We start from the raw sequence: 20259 nt of genomic DNA on the forward strand, positions 1-20259 counted from the left end.
TGCGGTTGCAAGTACCGAGTTGAAGGTAGGTGTTTATGTAAGTGAGAATATTCTCTATCTTGTCGTGTGGTAGGCTCGCTTGCATTGTGGCTGAGTCTAATTGGATACCCAGAAAAGTGATAACCGTGTCTGGCCCCTCTGTTTTCTTAGGGGAGATAGGTACACCTAGTTGCTCAAATAGCTTAGTGGTAGTTTTGTAGTAGGCTAGTAGGAGGGGAAGTATTCTCCTCGACCAGTAGGAAATCGTGCAGAGCAATAAAGTTTTCTCCTGAAAGATACAACTTAAGTTGTGGAACCTGGATTTATACCTAGCCGGAGTAACCAAAAGGCCATCTGGGAATAGGAGAGGGACATCCTAAAAAGTCTCACAGCGTCATACATGAGAGCCATATGTTGAGATTTGGCTCTAGGCTTGTGAGTACCTGACTCTCATCTCTACTTATATAATTGTACTGACATATTACACTATATTGTTTTATATATTTTACAGATATATTCAGAAGTGTGATCCACCTACTGCATTGTATGTATTTTATGTTTGTATCTTTTTGAGTGGTGTAAGGGGTTTCCACTCAGGTGGTCTGTGGCATTTATTGCTACCACACTTAGTCCCACTTCGTTTGTGTATAAACTTGTGTTTTATTTATTAAAACAATTAATTAGTGTATGAAACCACCAAATTGTACTGGCAGGCTAGCTAGGCCGGATGGCGAAACATACTTGTTTGGTGACAGATGAGGCCCTACTAATTGCTTGAGAGGCTCTATCTATGCGTTGGCGCGAGGGGATATTGAGGCCACTCGTTGTAGTGGCAGGAGTTTTTGGCCTCTCGGTGACTGTAAGACAGAAAACAGGGGAAGGGAGTGACAGGTGAGGCCCTCTCTATGCAACATGCGAGGCGGCTAGCTAACGTGTGGCCCGATGGGTGTTTGCCTCTGAAACGTTGAGGGGGGGTGTTGGCCTCGCGGGACCACTAACTGATGGCGACTGCCAAGACGGGGTAAATACCTATTGGGAAGCCTGTGACCCTATTGCCAGTACTCTAACCTAGGGGGAAGAAATGAAATGTATGGTAGAATACCATATGAGCAGGTGTACGTACCTGGTAGTATGACAAATTTCAAAGGAAAAACCGTGTGGAGCAAATATATATAAGCTTGACAGCCTGAAATGGGTAAAAGAGAGTAGTATGATGAGTGTGGATTGTCAGAAAGAAAAACAGACTTGTAGGCTGTAGCAGCAATGTTTTTTATGGTTTGCTGGCGTATGATTGAAAAATAAAATGTTGTGATATACCATGGGAATAGAAATGTGTTACCCAGGAAAATGATGTCATGGCTTTAATAAGACATCTGAGGGAGGCCGTGGCCTATGTATAAACAACATATGTGATATATAATAATAGTGTGTATGGGAAACATAAAATGTAAGTTATATATATATATGTATATCACTCTGCAGAAAAGACGTATGATTGGTTGGATCAGTACGTGTGATTCAACCCGAGTATGCATGAAAAGGAATTATAGCCTTATGTGTCATCGTTAACAACAAAGAAATGAGGCCTGTAACGTAGGCTGAGTCAATTTTTAAATGAAATGGATCATTTATGAAAACTCCTGGAAGCGTGGGAGTCCAATGATCCATACAGAAATGTTAGCTGGTTTCATGCACTTGATATAATAAGTGACACCTTTAAATAGTAATGAAAATGGTCTGTCTATTAAAACAAGCAACTATTTAACCAAATGTATATACATGATGAAATCTAACTCACGAACCAGATCTATGTGAATTCATAGCAGAATAACCGAATCTAGTATGAAGGGAACCAGAAGTAGCACGAATAGCTTAAACGTATGCATTTTAATGCGAACAGCAAGCGTGCATGAATATAACATGAATAAGTGCCGAACGGAAAACACCACCGAAATGATAATTGTTAAATGAAGCAAGGGAAACAGTTGTGCGAAATGATCGCTTCTCTTAATACGCATGATTTAGCCGAAAAAATTGCACAAAATGAAGCTGCGAAAAAGGCTGTGTAATTGCGACTGCAGAGAAACCGTAAAGCGAGGACCCGTGCTGTACCGTGCGCGTGGGAACCGATCCTGGTGTGACAGGTAGGTCTAACTTACGGTTTAGGAGTCCCTGGGACGCGATCTACGGCGAAGACCCGGGTAAGAAGCTGGACGGACGGAAAAGGCCTGCAAGAGGATTCCTGGACACAGCTTGTCGCGGAGAAACTCGTGGGTAAGAAAACCAAGATGGCGTCTGAGAGAACCCGGAAGTGGATCCTCATTCAACGCTGACCTCGAACGGTAAGGAGCAAGGTAAGGGGAGTGCCTTAAGTAGGCTACTTGTAGCAAACCAGCACCTCCCACAAATCCAGGCAAAATTGCCTTAATACATATATATTATATATGTGTGTAATTTAATTATCTTAATTATATAATTATATAATTATTATCTTAATTATATGTGTATATATTAATATAAAAATACACTTAGTATGACATTATATATATATATAACATATATTATATATATATATATATATATATATATATATATATATACATACATACACACACACATATATAATTACCGTATTTTTCGCTCCATAAGACGCACTTTTTTCCCCCTCAAAAGTGAGGGGAAATGTCTGTGCGTCTTATGGAGCGAATGTGAAGGTTTACTTACCGGTCTTGTAGCGTGGGCCGGCAGCACAGTGCGCACTGCGGTACTGGAACTTCAATTTCAGGTTCCGGTTTCCGGCGGGACTGAAAGGAATTGCGCACTCAGTGTGCACACTTCCTTTCAGTCCCGCCGGAAACCGGAACCTGAAATTGAAGTTCCAGTACCGCGGTGCGCCCTGTGCTGCTGGCCCACGCTACAAGACAGGTAAGTAATTATGGGACAAGGGGAGGGGAGAGGGGAACACTATGGGAGGGGGAGAACACTATGAGAGGAGGGGAGGGGGGAACACTATAGGAGGAGGGGAGGGGGGAACACTATGGGAGGAGAGGAGGGGGGAACACTATGGGAGGAGGGGAGGGGGAGAACACTATGGGAGGACGGGAGGGGGGAACACTATGGGATGAAGGGGAGAACACTATGGGAGGAGGGGGGAGAACACTATGGGAGGAGGGGAGGGGGAACACTATGGGAGGAGAGGAGGGGGGAACACTATGGGAGGAGGCGAGGGGGAGAACACTATGGGAGGAGGAGAGGGGAGGGGGGAACACTATGGGAGGAGGGGAGGGGGGAACACTATGGGAGGAGGGCATGGGGGAACACTATGGGAGGAGGGGAGGGGGAGAACACTATGGGAGGAGGGGAGGGGAGGGGAGGGGGGAACACTATGGGAGGAGGGGAGGGGAGGGGAGGGGGGAACACTGTGGGATGAGGGGGAGAACACTATGGGAGGAGGGGAGGGGAGGGGGAGAACACTATGGGAGGAGGGGAGGGGAGGGGGAGAACACTATGGGAGGAGGGGAGGGGGGAACACTATGGGATGAGAACACTATTGGACAAGGGGATGGGGTTAAAGAACACTATGGGACAGGGGAGGAGGGGTTAAAAATCACTATGGGACTATGGGACAGAGGAAGGGGGGGTTAAAAATCACTATGGGATAGGGGAGGGGGGGTTAAAGATCATTATGGGACAGGGGAGGGGAGTGGGTGGTAAGGAACACTATGGGACAGGGGAGAAAAAAAAATATTCTGAACAAACTTTCCCATAGTAAAAAACACTATGGGATAGTTTGTTGAAAATATTTTTTTTTTCTGGGTTTCCTCCTCTAAAAACTAGGTGCGTCTTATGGTGTGGTGCGTCTTATGGAGCGAAAAATACGGTATATTTTAAATTAATTAACTATTTTTTTTCCATTTTACACATGCAGGGAGAATGCCTGACAGCACAGGCAGTCCCCCCGCAGGCAGATACTTGGACACCTATTGCGGCCATGTGGCAGCTCTGTTAACCGCTGGGTCTTAATTCACCGAGGGGAGACTGCCTGGGCTGTTAGGCAGTCTCCCCACACCAGGAGCAACGCCGATCGCCACAGGGGGGAACGGCGGCGCTCAGGTAAGTAAATAATACCGTTATCACAGTTCAGGACTGTCATCGGTCATCAAGGGGATTTTTCCGATGACAGTCCTGAACCGTCAGCAGTCATTAAGGGGTTAACCCCTTAAGGACCAAACTTCTGGAATAAAAGGGAATCATGACATGTCACACATGTCATGTGTCCTTAAGGGGTTAAAGAAAACTAGAGCAGACAGGAAGAAATGAAGAACAGATCCAGACAGAGTGAAAGAAGAGGAATCGATTGGGGAAAGGTAAGTTCGGCATGACGGTGCCGCTTTAATCACTGCAATGGCTACTAATAATAATAATATTTGTGCTTATGTACTACTAAAAATTCTGAATAAATATGATTCATTGAGAAAAAAAGGAAATATATATATTTTGAAAGAGAGATTGGTATGAGGTGGCGGAACATGAGTGTGGGTTCAAGACGCGATGCCAGTCCAGTGACCGAGTCAAGGCATATCTTATGAGCAGTTTTCCAAAATAGGAATATATGTGTGCAGGTCCATTAAATGCAGTGTACCCCACTGATCCTTACAAAGCCAGCATATAGGACTGGCTCTATATGACTTCATTTTAATTTGATGGCAACTTTTTTTTTTTTTTATCAACATAAAAAAAAAGGATGAAATTTTACCTAGACAATCCATTTACAAAGCAATTCTGGGGCAGATTTCAATAGAGCGATGAAATGTTGCTGCTAGTTGCTCCAATTCTAGATATTTGCTCCAGAATTGCTATTTGGGAATAAAACTCAGAATCTATATCAGAATACATTGCTATACTGGAACCCTGTGGCTCCAGTCAGTCTGAACAGAGTTTATCTACCTGTTTTGCTAAAAAGTACAATTTTAGGAAGAAACTTGAATCAAAAACACATTCCTATAAAATGTATATTTAAAAAAGTCTCCTACATCTAAGGGTGTGTTTTTAATCCACTTCCTGCTGTCTGAGAGCAAGTCACATGGTGCACCGTTTGTATCACATGCTCCAATGCAGGAAGTGTAACAAAAGGAAACAAGTTTGCAATGTATCTGCATCAATCATGCTGCACTAGGTAAGTGTATACTGCCATATCCTTAGTGTACTTAGCTGTGACCTTGCTGTATTATGTGCTGTGTTCCATGGCTGGAGTTTGGAGTCTTATTAATTGCTACTAATTCTAAAACTAATAACATGGGTTAGTTTGTAATCTGCCACTGTGTTAATTTCAGATTGTTAATTATATATATATATATATATATATATTTATACAGCAATGCTTTGGATTTTTAAAACCCAGCAACAAGTCTTATCACCTGCTCAAACCTAATAGATAGCAGTTTGTTTTGAGAAGTTTTGTTTTGTTTATAAACATTTCGAAGTCACCTTTTGTCTCTCTGTGATTTGAAACACAGTTTGTTATTCATACCACATTTGCTACATTATGCGTTTGATTTGTTTATAATTTATTTTTATATTTCAATAGCACTTGTTGGTAATTGTTATGCACATATCTGTATGCAGTGTGTGGTTTTTTTGTTGTTGTTGTTGTTGTTGTTGTAATTCTCAATAAACAAGCGTGTTGACGATCCTGATTTCATGCAAGAAATTGATCAATTATATCTATAACATGTGATGGTTTCATTTACTAAATTGTTAACTGTTGGGAATTCAAACCGGGTTATTCACTAAGGTGAACATTGCCAGCAGTTCCATCTTAACAGCATTATAGGCGCCCGGGCAAAGCAATGCATCTCACAGGAATATAAATGCAAGTTATCGATAAGTATAAGCTTATATTTATTGGTACCTCCAACAAAATCCGTGTTTAACCCTATCGCGACCTCGGACGTATCAGGTACGTCCAACAAAAAACGGTCCTTTAAGGACCGCAGACATACCTTCTCCCCCCCCCCCCCCGCCCCCCCCGCCCCCCCCTCTCCCAGACACTCCAGGCGCCATAACCACTAGAAGATGTTGTAGTGGTTATGGTGCATCAAGTGATCCTTTAATCTTAAATTTTTGATTTATCTTCACATGAATTGTGTTTTTAGTAAATAATCAACTTAGCATTATGTGATTTATTTTTTTTATTTTTTTTTTTATTTCATTTACATTTATTTTAAATGTATTATTTCTGTCATTAAGACTGTTTTATTCAGATGTACAGAGCCGCCAGTTGGAAATTGCAGGACTCCCGGACACACACTCTTAGACATGCAGACAGATACATTTCCAGACATGCAGACAGATACATTTCCAGACACAGGCACACAGAAACACACACAAATTCACAGCTACACATATGCACATCAAACAAATACAAATATGCATTGTCAGAAACTTGCACACAAATCACATTGCTATATACATAGAAAGACACACACGGATTTACACTGCTAGACACACATTTCCAGATACAATGCACACATACAGAACAGAGAAAAGGGTGTTTCACAGAAACAGCAATAAAGATGTGGAATTCTCTATCTAAAGAAGAAAATATGCTATAGATTTTTTGTATTTTTTTTTAGATTATATATATATATATTTTTTTTTTTTTATTTTTATTTTAATAAAGGCCTCGGATGCTTTTTAGCAAAAAAAAAAAAAAAAATGTCCCTTTAAAAATCTTGCAGAGTACCTGCAATGGGAAGCTAGCTCTCCCCTCTCACCCTCCTGCCTTCCTCCCTTCGCAGGCCCATAGCACCCACATGCGCTCTGAGCTTAATAGTGTCCCATTTAGTACTGATAAATGTATTCTTTAACTATATCATTATTTTTTGTTCATTTTCTATGCTAAGAGGGTTGGAGATCATTTTTTGAATTTATTTATGTAAGTTTTATTACTTTTAACTCCTACTTGCCAGTCCCATGTACTGAATATTATTCAATCTATAGGTTAAAATGAACTAATCCCTGGGCGATCACATGCAGAAATTGCTTCCAAGATTCAGCAAAAGCTGGATGTCATATTAAGATCATTGGCTGCTGTAGAATCCTAAAAGGTGAGTGACTATGAGTATGATGTACATTTTTCATATTGCTATTACTTCGTTTACAATATAACATCGGTTTGTGTTCTAAACCACAAGCCACAATCCTGGGTCATTGAGAGTGCTTGAGAAGTGGTTTGGGAAGATCCGTTTACCAAACTGGGTTAGATGCTCCTAAAGTCATTTTCAGCTGTATGCTGGCAATGGGAGGAATGTTGATACTTGGAGTGATTTTTAAGTGACAGATTTTTAGAGTATCCTGGCTGTAAAATACTACTTGGTTAGTAAACATTAATAAAAGTGTAAATATATAACGTATTCTGTATGGTTTTTTTTTTCCAGATGAAATGTGTACTTATTGCTTCCGAGGGGGCTGAAGTCCTTTTCTGCTGGTCAGATGAAGAATATGAAAGCCACTTGCGTGCAAAATACTGTTCATTGGATGAAACTCAGGTAACAAGCAACTGGCATTGTATTTAATGTCAATGTATGAAAAATAGATCTTTGTGCCCACTGGTGACCCATTATATGAAGAGACACTTCAGTCTGGGTTGGCTTCCTATTAAAATTGAATTTAAATCCTATTTAAATAAAAAAAAAAAGAGAGAATTTTTTAAAATTGTGAATGCTCTAAAATATGGTCATCCTGTTTAAATAAAAAAAAAATGTATATATTTTTTTTTATATTGTTTTCATTTGTTGCTGGTATAGCATTACATGATAAATCCAGACACATTATTTCTTGAATGGAACTAGACTTGGCTGCAGATTGGTGGAGTCTCAAACCAAGCTCTCGTAGATATCTAGGAGGTAGAATGTCTAAGGTTGCAGGAACTCACATGGAGTGTGCATGCGTTGCTCCATACACAAACTTACACGTACAAATCTTTGTATTTATAAACCACTGACTAAGGGGGAGGCACAGATAGGTTATCTGTTTGCACCATAACCAATGGAAGGGGTTTGGAATGTTAAGTTGTTTAGTTGTCCCTTTATTACTACATATGACTTTAACTGATTAGTGATCTGGAGATGGTCTTTAAAATGTAGTGTTTTGTTGACGCTCATAACTTTCGTTGTTTTTTTTTTTTTTTTTTAAAGTGTATAATTTTAATACCAACCACTTGGAGCATTTTGGGGGAAAAAAGCAAAATTATCCGTTGGCACCAAATCCCCAGACATATTTTTCTGTTTGAGATCTAACGTTATCATTTAAGTAGTTGAAGAACTTGTTTCCATTAGCTTAACTGTTTGTCCCCCATGATTAAAATTTGACCCAGATGTGAAACTTTGTAAATTCGATATTGTTTACAAACATCTGCAGACTTTTACTTACTGGAGGCACATCTAACCCTGATACTGTATCTCGGATCCATTATCCCATAACTGAGAGGAGACCTGTTTGCTATGGTTACTGAAACAGACATTGTATTCAAACGTTTTGCGTTTTAAAATGTATCCACATATGCAAGGCCGCATGCATTTCTCTGTTCATTGTCTTTGTGTCCGGTAACAGTACTTTTTTTTTTTAAACTTAATACATTTAATGAAAAAACATTCTTTGGAGTTTGGTGTTTAATCTGTGATGTGTTGATTTTGTTGTATTTTGGACATCTGAAACCTAATTTTAGTATTCTTCTTTTTCTCTTCTTTGCAGGCGCTATCCATAGGGGACACCACCAACACACTCTTTGCCCCTTTAATAATTTCCTGTGTGACTCTGCTAGACAGAATCAAGGATACATATACGTGTTTCACCTCGGACAATGGCCACCTTTCTGTCCTTCATATGGTATTAAAATGAATGGACCAAACTTGTACCCACTGATCAAATAACCCTAGGTTTAAAAAAAAAACATTTTTTAAATATTATTTATTAATGCTTTGACATTCTATACGAAAAAAATCATCCAAACTTTCCAATGAGTATTTATCTGTTTGGAAAGGAAGCTGGTATAAATCCGGTCATAATAAAATGGATTGTGTAAATAATCCTAATGACCCACAAAATAAAACAACTCGCTGGAATTGGGAAAGAAATAAAATGGGATTGTAGTCACGCTTTTTGGAAAACACAAGGAACTAGGATTGGAGGGTAAGATAGGAACATGTTGCATGACATTAAAAGGGACATTCCACTGGCCAAAGAAAATTTGAAAATCCCTCTTTACTGCTGCATTTCTTTCACTGGGAGTATATCTAAAGGGGAGCTTTAAAAAAGCTGCCGATCTCTTGTCTGCAGTCATTGCAAGACCTAATATCCAAAATGTGTTTCAATAAATCTAAAACCTTAAAAATTTATTACAATTGAAGTCAAGGACTTCACAACGGGGGATAACACTGCAGTGGTATATTCTCCCTGTTGTGCAGTCCTGGCTACAGATGCTAAAGCTGTTGCAGCTATAAGTGAACACTCCTTCTCCAGCAAGTTCCACTACTCCAGGAAGTTGTATTTTGGATCGACGGCAAAGGACAGGTGTGGGGAAGGCTGAACTTGATTAACGCAAGTCTCTTTTCAGCTATGTAACCAACTATATTTTGTGTAATTTATAAAAGTGCCAATTTCTATTGAAATCTACACTTTTTGCAAAATGGAAAAAAAAAGAGAAAACAGTCTTGACACACAAAGCATCTCAGCAAGCCTAAGTGCTTCAGGTGTTTGGAGATACTCGGTTCCATCTGTCATACCAGTAGAGTTTAGAAGATTAAAGTCTGGAGTTTTTCACTGATAGTGTATATTTATCAATATGTATTAAATATGTACATATTGTCCTGCAATTTCTTCTAATAGTTTAATGGGAGGGTCAAAAAATGAAACCTTGTCACAGTCACATCCTCTTTAATTATATTCTTTGACACAGATTAAAACCTTCTTGTTAGTCTGTAGTTATAAACCGATGGCACTCTACGAATATGACATTCTTATTTTTTTTTCCTTTATCCCTGCAGTTTGGAGGATGTCTATACATTGCAGTAAATGGGGATGGATTGGAAAATGAGGATGACCTTCGTAGAAAACTTTATGTCCTGAAGCGTCTAAGTGAAGTTCACTTTGGCCTCGTCACCTTTGATAGCCAACTCATTAAAAAGGAGTATGTTTGTTTCTATGTTTGCAATAGTCTGTCTCACTGTTTTAAAATTGTGTTTTTCTTTTTGGGTACAGAGGGATGGTTTTTTTATACAAATATAATATGCATGCAGAAATATGTTTAAAGTACAACTGTCAAGTCTATCGTGAATTGGGTCTCCTTTAATTTCATATATAGTAGAATATTTTTCAAATGTATAGGCTTTGTAAAAAAATGAAATAACATTTCCTTTTTCGGCACACACTACCATGCCAATATTGTAGTTTGTATGATTAGAATTGGATTGGAGAACTGGAGAAGCCTTCTTCAGGTGTCACCTTTTTCCTTCACAGCAGCTACGTGCGTAGTAACACTAAAATCATCTCCTACCAGACTAATAAATAAATAGTCACAGCCTTGGTTCCATTCACAATTTATTGCGTTGGCATTAGATTCAGCTCATGGCATATGGGTATTGTACCCCTTGTGTGACATTGCTTCCCAAGGAGGGAAAAATTGATAGGAGGTAAGGGGGAGGTAAGAAGGAATATGGGGAGCTGGTGTTATAGCTAATGTAAAGACTGCAAAAATTGAAAAATGTATGCCTTAATAGTGCTGGAATGGAACAAAGTAATTTAACCCCTTAAGGACACATGACGTGTGTGACATGTCATGATTCCCTTTTATTCCAGACGTTTGGTCCTTAAGGGGTTAATCCAAACATATTAACATTTATCTTCTATATTTATGATAACTGATATGTTCGTTGTTTAAGGAATACTAACTAGAAAAGGAACCTGTCATAATCTTTATTTTTTTTAAACTCAATGAAATTCTTTTCATGTTTATATGACATTGTGATGGTGTGACATTATTCAATGCAGCAAGCTAAATGACCATCCCTTGTGTCCCCGTGCATGGCAGTTAAAGGGTAAAAAAAAAAATTAAAGCAGTCAATTACCTTCTTCCTGAAGACCCTTAGCTCCTGCTCTTTCTCTGCCTTCTCTGACATCTGCACCTGCGTGAGCACTCCATGTGCACGTGGCCTTGAATCAATGCTTTCCTCAAAGATGCTTTTGAAGTTAAACTCCATATAACAGCAGGAAGCGCCTCTAGTGGCCATCTGGTAGACAGCCACTATAGGCAATCTTAACCCTGAAATATAAACTGTGGTGTTTTATATTGCAGGATTAAAGGGAAAGAGACAGTGCATCCAGACCACTTATATGCGATGACATGGTCTGGGTGCCACAGTGTCCCTTTTAAATCTTTCCATTTTAATTTATAAATTGTAGCTATGGATTGTGTTACTATCTATCTAAAACTTCTCTGCTACTATCTTCATTAAGAAACTCTTGTGAGCCACATGCGTGATAACCCAATTACCAGCATATTATATGGTCAGAGATAGATGATTTGCTTTAGGTTATAGCCAGAGGTCCATAGGACATGGAAAGTCTGGGAGTTGGTAGGTAATGTCACCTTATGATCGCTAATTACAAACTGAATATAATATATGCTAAGATGTTTCATGATGCACTCACACTCCATGAACATTCAGAGCTCCTAGAGCAGGGGTAAGATCCAGATGTTGAGGACACAATCACCCATAATTGCTCTTATATCCATAATGCTGATAATACCTTGAGGGCGATGTAGTCCACAACGTCTGGAATGCCAAAGATTGCCTCACCTGCATTGGAGGCTATGGGTGAAAACCTCTTTGTCCCAAAAACTGAGACTATGCCTCCTAAAGTGGTTTGGAAGGTGAGACCTGATTAAGGTTCTCTTTTAACAGATAATCCATAACTAATAAATAGGATAGTAACCATACTGTTTGTGCCTTTGGAGGCTTTACTTTTTAAAAAAAATATATTTTGGTTTTTATTCTGCTGCAGTATGTTACAGTTGTACAATGAGTAGGAAAAAACCCTTCCTATTAAATTTATGTCAATTTTTAAAAGAACAAGAGGCAAAGGTTATGATGGGTATGCTCAAGCAAGCCTACTGCACAATAAATATTTAATAGAGCTTTCTGTGCAGACACAGGTGTTCCATCGTTTACAAAAATCAAGATTGTAAATTAGATTTTTTTTCTTTTTTTATATATATATATATATATATATATATATATATATATATATATATCAGATCGAAATAAAAGATTAGCACTCAAGTGAATAAACCGTTATTAAAAACCTCTAGCTTGTAGTGAATAAAAAGCTTTTTTTTTTTTTTTTTGAAGTGCAGAAATCTTATAATGTGTAAACGCAGATGGAAAATCTAAAGGATAATTTTTTCACTGATGGTAAAATTTAAATTTCAAGTCTAGACTAGATGCACTGGCTATAGTCTCTGGGTGGGTTACAATATCTATTGAAAAATTCCTACTGGATCAATCTGCTTCCTGCTGTGCTTGTATGGTTTGATGCCTTATAGTTTCTGTATTTGAAGTACACGTACCAGTTGTGAGAGGGCTTAAGGGTAGGTATACCTGCCCGTTTCTCATCATCTCTCTCTCTCTACAAGAGTCCGACAATGATCACACCTTTTAATTCCATTTTCCTTTCTTCTTTTTTTTTCTCCTTTATTTCTTTAACACATTACCTCTTTTTCAGCCTTTTTTTTCATGGTTTGTTCCATAACAGTCACGCTGCCGTGACTTTCACATCCTGGTTTCTTAACCAAACACTCTACACCACTTTGCCTGGAGCTGCATATAGATATTTTTTTGTTTGTTTAATATTTATGTTCTTAGTTTTACAGTGCAATTTGATACTTTATTATCTATTTTTTTATTTTTTTTTACTTTAATGTCAACTTTTCTGATATTCATATCGAGTCCATGTTTTGCGTGTCTGAGGTAAAAACAACAAAAACACTTTTTTGGAAAACCTGCGTCCGTGCCATTAGTTGAACTGTTTGAATAAGTATGTCATGGTGTATATTGTGCTGAGTTTGAATTTTCTGGGAATTGAAAATAAAGTATTTCCAATCTGTCTGCAAAATCTTTGCCCACAGACAAACCAAAACCATAAATAATTGAAATGGGTATTTATATGAAATTTTCAGATATTCTATAGTTTTGGGAGTTCTGCTTAGTCATGTCTTCAAGTAAGGACTTGATGTTTTCTGCTCCACTGACTGCAGCCCATGTTAGATAATGACTTGTTTCCCAGAAAATGTGGATGCCTGGGGTAGGAAATCCACGAAATCGGAATAAAATGTTTGTTTCAAATTGTTCCAGTTTCTTTGGTTTCATTTTTCCTTTTTCTTCCCCATGACATTTTCCATATACATTCTTTTTGGGTGGGATATTGTAGACCTGCAAACAGTCATGGCTAACATGGGCACTCTGGTGTTTCTGGTGACTACAATTCCCACAATGCTATGCCATAATTCCCTTATGCATTTTAGGTGCAAGCTAATAATAGCAAGTTTCAAAATTGGTGAATTGTTAGTGCGACACCTCCACTTCATCCGTGTTGCAGTACGACATTTGTAACTGCTTATTAATCACGAAACCGCTGCTTGATGGAATTAATCATCTTTTTGGTTTGTTGACCATAAGCATCCAAGCTTTAAATGTATCAATTAGCATCTTCACTAAAACTCAAGACAATCGCTCTACCATAACATTATTTATATATATATATATATATACACACACAAATATAAACTGTGCTTTAATTTAAACAAATATATATGTTTAAATTCTGATTTCCTATTGCAGACTGCGGCCCCCTGATTCCGAACACTGCAAGCTGGTGTGGAAGACCTTCCAGAGTCTTCTTGTTACATATAACCGTCTGAGACAGGAGGACCAGAGCTTTCTAGTAGAGGTAATGCCTTCCTATTTGTGAATTTAAAAAAAAAAAAAAATTCCTCTGTGAATTTCAAAGGAGGGTGAAATGTATAGTTTTTTTTTTTTTGTAATCTAGTTTGATACTTTATACTAGAATAAAAAATGATTGGATCTATGCATATTCAGGTGGTGAGTTCTTCTTAAAGTAGGGCAGGTAGCTGCAAATAATGCCAGTTGGGTCAGTCTTGGAGAGGTTGTTGGAGAATCCACAAGAAGGAAAGAGGAGCAAACCGCCTCGGGTCAGTACCCATCATTACATGGAGACTCTACTTGGCATATTAGCTGATTGAAAGCTGATGATTACACAAACTGATGCCTGAAGTTTGGACACCAGCTGTAAACTCAATTTTGCTAAATAAAAAACGTCAGAGCGGGACTATGAGAAATGACCAGAATATGGCGAGAGCAGATTTTACAGTGATATATATATATATATATATATATATATATATATATATATTTGTATGTATCCTATGTCATTTTTTTTTTATTAAAGTTTTTTGTATTTTTGTTAATGGTTTGTATATTAAACGTAATACATTTCAACTCCAACAGACAGCAAGTTATATTGTTTACTAGATGTCCATAATGCCTCGTTTTCTTGGAAAATCTTGTAGGCTTGAAAATCATTAAGTGCAAAGTATAAAGGGCATTTATTGGGCAAATTTCTAAAATTGAAGCAATAAACATGAAAAATAATTAAATGCTCATGATGAGAGCTCTAATTTAATACTTCTGTATATACACAGCGTCCATTGTGTTAGAACCAGCATCAATATAAATTGACTTTCTGTTGGATACCATTTGGCGTGATCATTCCCAACATGATCTCATGTCAAACATGTGGCACTGTAAATAGTGGCCAGCCTGCCTTGCGTGTCTCCAGTAGATAAGACATGGATATAGAAAATTCTTGTTTGATTCAAATTGGCTTGATGGCACGTGTGAGTGTGCACAGTTTAAACTTATTTGGAAGCATTGGATAAAGTTGGCACTTTTGAACCTCTGGGTGAATCTTTTAGATTTTCTGCCAAACAATTTTTGGGCAACTTAACAAAAACCATGGTCCCTGTGCAGTCATCCAGATAACGTGAACGTTTCACTTCTGGTTTACATGTTGAAAGCTATCCAACTTCTATCTGTAGTGACAGAATGCAAGGGTTGCACTAACTTGTCCTGGGCCTATCACTGCCATCTGAAGGCAGATGACTTTGGATGGATAATGTGGATGATGCAGAGCGCAGACCTTTGGGTGCTAGTGTAGCAGAGCCCTAGTCCTGCCCAGGACTTTCCTCCACTGGATCACCAAGAAAAGAAATCAGGAACAAGAAATTGCCAAGTAAATAGCCCACCTCCTCCCCAGTAACTGGACGACACACAGTTCTGGGAGTACAAGTGAAGTTTATTCTGCTACACATGGCTTTTATGCACTGGCCCCTAGCATATGGAGTTTTCACATCAATAACACAGGGGTTTCTTCCCAAGAGCCTTTGTGTTTGAGAGATAATTGAGCTTAAATTAGGCTAACTCAATTATCTCTCAAATACTGAAACTTACATACATTTTTAAAATACCTCCCAAAAGTATACAGGAACCCCACAAAAACCATATTCCCAAATAGCCCCAAAAAGTGCACAGATCGGTTTGGTAGAACGAAAGTTCTGTTTGAATAGAGTTTTGACCAACTGGCCATGAGGTGATGGCCCAACAGTTCCAGAGGATTGGGCAGGATGGACGGTCAGCTTTTGGTGGTTCCTGTGTGAACACCGACTAATGCACCCCCTGTTTGGTAGATCCTATCTCCCGAACATCGTTCATCTAGTTGGTCGGAAAGTGGGATGAGCAGCAGTACCATCTTTGCCCGTGTTCGCGGAGACGTGAGGCCGTAAAAAGTTCCTGGCGTTCGACCAGGTACCACTGCCTATGTTCGGGAGAAAAAACATCCACGTGCGTTCGGTTATACGAATGGCGGCCACCCAGGGAAAGCACTTAAGCAAAGTTGTTAATATGTGGTTAACAGCCAGGGGACCACACACCAGTCATTTGGAAGACAAAAAAGGGGGTGCGGACAACCGAAAACAAGGGAATAGTCTGCCACTGCTGCTAGAGACCCACTTTTTGTCATGCTGCTCCTGCTCAAATGGTTTGATACAAAAGCAGGACACAACACCTATAAACTCATCTCACCATAACCACTTCACTGCACTGTAACAGTTATGATGTTTAGCTTGCCCCCTTTTCAGCACATGATGTGCAACAACAGGGGAAAAGCCTGAATTTGTCATGTTTGATTGTCGGATTTTTCTTTACTTGGCCAGTCTTGTTGTTCTACATAATCTTTTCATAGGACTAATGTCACCTCCTTAACACTCATTACTTTGCAGGCCGTGGAGCGTTTGATTCACCCAAAGCTCTGTGAACAATGCATTGAGTTTTTGGAGAAGCAGGTAGTTCAGTACATTAACAGCAGCAATGAGCGAGGTGGAGAGGAGGTCCTACATGCCTTTGTTTTAGTCAATACGAAGCTACTGGCACTTTTCTCCAGGTAAGCTTTGTAAAATTGTTTTTATCATTGATTAACTCCTTAAAACATCGACATGTCACATCTGAGATAGGTCAAGCTTTTGCTATAGAATGCTGTGAGAGTGCGCAGATCTAAATATTCTGTACTCTGGATATGTGAATACTATGGCTGTTAATACCTTAGAAGGTATTCTATTTGAATTGCCGATATTCTCTAGTGTGGTGAGTCTTACTTTTGTGTTACACTAACCTGCAAAAATACTTCTGTTTCTGTGTCTGAAGTCGAAATTCCAGCTCACTGAGACCTGCAGATCTCCTCTCCTTAATTCTGATTGTTCAAGATTTGTATCCTGGCTCCAGCACACTACATGACCAGCCTTTCCAGGTACTCACTCTTAGATTGATTTAAAGATTGGATTTGTATAAATGAGGACAATGGCCATAGAGTTGGTCAAGCTTTCCCGTTGGAATACAGTTAAACATCTTGTCATCACCCTTAAGGGGTTACTCCAACCAAAAAAGAATAAATCAGTATTTTCCTAAAACACTGTTTTTGGTTAGAGTAACCATTACTGTGCAAAACTTACCTCCATTGCAGCACCGAGACCAACTTCTCCCCTCAGTCCAATCCATTTCCCCTGATGTCATTGTCCCACAACGTTAGAACTGCCTGCCTAATATTGTGTAGGTCCTCTTCGTGCTGTGAAAATAGCTCTGATGTGTTGAGGCAGGGACTACAGAAGACCTCTGAATGTGTCTTGTAGTTTATGGCACCGAGACATTAGCAGCAGAGCCTGCAAGTTGTGTGGTGGATCGGATTTGTCATTCCGGCACATCCCAACACATGCCAAGGCAACATGTTGAACTCTTTGTCATTATCCTCAAATCATTCCTGAACAATTTTTGCAGTGTGACAGGTTTTAAAAGAGGCCACTGCCATCAGAGAACACCATTGCCATGAATGCCAGGACCCAAGGTTTCCCAGCAGAACATTGCCAAGAGCATAACACTGGTTGGTCTGCCTTTTTCCTATAGTGCATCCTGCTGCATCTCAACCTCCGGTAAACCATGCACACGCACCTGGCCTTCCACCTGATTTAAAAAAAAAAAAAAAAAACGTGATTCATTAAACAAGGCAACCTTCTTCCATTGTTCCATGGTCCAGTTCTGATGCTCACGTCCCCAATGAAGGCCCTTTCGGTAGTGGACAGAGGTCATTATGAGCCTTAGGTGCCATGGCACTGATGCCAGTTGACCAGTTGTTCTTACTTGAATCACTTTTGGTATGTACTAACCACTGCATACCGGCAACATCCACAAGACCTCACATTTTGGAGATGCTCTGACCCAGTTATCTAGCCATCACTATTTGGCCCTCATAAGTTACTCAGATCTTTTCTCTTGCCCATTTTATCTGCTTCCAACACACAGTGGTGTATCCTGGTTTTGTGCTGCCCTAGGCAGGACAAAACCCAGGCGCCCCCCCCCCCCCCCCACCCAACCCTTCCCCCCCACCCCGCCTTCTAAATACACACACACACACACACACACACACACACATTCACTGACAGATACGCATACACTAGCTAACAAAAACACACACTCACTAACAGACGCACAACCCACTCACAGGCAAACACACTCACACTTACAGACACACACTAGCAGACACACGCACTCACTAGCAGACACACGCACTCACTAGCAGACACACGCACTCACTAGCAGACACACGCACTCACTAGCAGACACACGCACTCACTAGCAGACACACGCACTCACTAGCAGACACAAGCACTCACTAGCAGACACACGCACACTAACAGGCAAACACACACAGTCAGAGACAGACACGCTCACTAGCAGACAGACGCGCTCACTAGCAGACAGACGCGCTCACTAGCAGACAGGCGCGCTCACTAGCAGACAGGCGCGCTCACTAGCAGACAGGCGCGCTCACTAGCAGACAGGCGCGCTCACTAGCAGACAGGCGCGCTCACTAGCAGGCAGGCGCGCTCACTAGCAGGCAGGCGCGCTCACTAGCAGGCAGGCGCGCTCACTAGCAGGCAGGCGCGCTCACTAGCAGGCAGGCGCGCTCACTAGCAGGCAGGCGCGCTCACTAGCAGGCAGGCGCGCTCACTAGCAGGCAGGCGCGCTCACTAGCAGGCAGGCAGGCGCGCTCACTGGCAGGCGCGCTCACTAGCAGGCAGGCAGGCGCGCTCACTGGCAGGTGCGCTCACTAGCAGGCAGGCAGGCGCGCTCACTAGCAGGCAGGCGGGCGCGCTCACTAGCAGGCAGGCGGGCGCGCTCACTAGCAGGCAGGCGGGCGCGCTCACTAGCAGGCAGGCGGGCGCGCTCACTAGCAGGCAGGCGGGCGCGCTCACTAGCAGGCAGGCGGGCGCGCTCACTAGCAGGCAGGCGGGCGCGCTCACTAGCAGGCAGGCGGGCGCGCTCACTAGCAGGCAGGCGGGCGCGCTCACTAGCAGGCAGGCGGGCGCGCTCACTGGCAGGCAGGCGGGCGCGCTCACTGGCAGGCAGGCGGGCGCGCTCACTGGCAGGCAGGCGGGCGCGCTCACTGGCAGGCAGGCGGGCGCGCTCACTGGCAGGCAGGCGGGCGCGCTCACTGGCAGGCAGGCGGGCGCGCTCACTGGCAGGCAGGCGGGCGCGCTCACTGGCAGGCAGGCGGGCGCGCTCACTGGCAGGCAGGCGGGCGCGCTCACTGGCAGGCAGGCGGGCGCGCTCACTGGCAGGCAGGCGGGCGCGCTCACTGGCAGGCAGGCGGGCGCGCTCACTGGCAGGCAGGCGGGCGCGCTCACTGGCAGGCAGGCGGGCGCGCTGACTGGCAGGCAGGCGGGCGCGCTGACTGGCAGGCAGGCGGGCGCGCTGACTGGCAGGCAGGCGGGCGCGCTGACTGGCAGGCAGGCGGGCGCGCTGACTGGCAGGCAGGCGGGCGCGCTGACTGGCAGGCAGGCGGGCGCGCTGACTGGCAGGCAGGCGGGCGCGCTGACTGGCAGGCAGGCGGGCGCGCTGACTGGCAGGCAGGCGGGCGCGCTGACTGGCAGGCAGGCGGGCGCGCTGACTGGCAGGCAGGCGGGCGCGCTGACTAGCAGGCAGGCGGGCGCGCTGACTAGCAGGCAGGCGGGCGCGCTGACTAGCAGGCAGGCGGGCGCGCTGACTAGCAGGCAGGCGGGCGCGCTGACTAGCAGGCAGGCGGGCGCGCTCACTAGCAGACACACACATGACGTCATATTCCGACTCCCAGCCTCACTCTGCGGCGCGCGAGGGAGCTGAGCAGACAGCTCAGAGTAATTGCTCCCTCGCCAGCCGCCCGACAATGCCGCCCGCCTGACCGGCATGTCTGTTAGCCGCGAGGCTAACAAGGCATTTGCCCTGGGCATTTGGGGGCGGCGTTTTTTGCCGCCCCCTGGAAAATGCCGCCCAAGGCAAATGCCTTGTTTGCCTTGCGGCTAATACGCCCCTGCCAACACATGAAACTCAAAAACTGACTATACACTCGCTGCCTAATATATCCCACCACTTGATAGGTGCCATGGTAACAATATAACCAATTTTATTCCCTTCACCTGTCAATGATTTTAATGTTGTGGCTGATCACTTTATATATTCTTCAGCTTGATTCTTTAAAAAAATAAGTTAAATAAAAAACAAAACCTTATTTATCTATCCTTTTCAAATATGTTTTTGGATATATTTTTAATGTGATTTA

At 42.1% G+C, this 20259-nt stretch overlaps 1 protein-coding gene across 1 annotated transcript in view; it reads left to right on the forward strand.

Moving 5' to 3' along the window:
• The first annotated feature begins 5100 nt into the window (after positions 1-5100).
• Positions 5101-20259, forward strand: part of HPS1 (HPS1 biogenesis of lysosomal organelles complex 3 subunit 1) — a 40643-nt gene continuing 25484 nt past the window's right edge. Inside the window, exons 1-8 of the mRNA XM_063435252.1 lie at positions 5101-5155; positions 6982-7088; positions 7419-7529; positions 8734-8868; positions 10026-10168; positions 13878-13986; positions 16394-16554; positions 16815-16917. Coding sequence (XP_063291322.1) covers positions 7419-7529; positions 8734-8868; positions 10026-10168; positions 13878-13986; positions 16394-16554; positions 16815-16917 — 762 coding nt within the window. The 5' untranslated portion in view covers positions 5101-5155; positions 6982-7088. The remainder of the gene's footprint in view (positions 5156-6981; positions 7089-7418; positions 7530-8733; positions 8869-10025; positions 10169-13877; positions 13987-16393; positions 16555-16814; positions 16918-20259) is intronic.

Source organism: Pelobates fuscus, chromosome 10 (assembly GCF_036172605.1).
Source record: "Pelobates fuscus isolate aPelFus1 chromosome 10, aPelFus1.pri, whole genome shotgun sequence".
In the NCBI taxonomy this organism is placed as follows: Eukaryota; Metazoa; Chordata; class Amphibia; order Anura; family Pelobatidae; genus Pelobates; species Pelobates fuscus.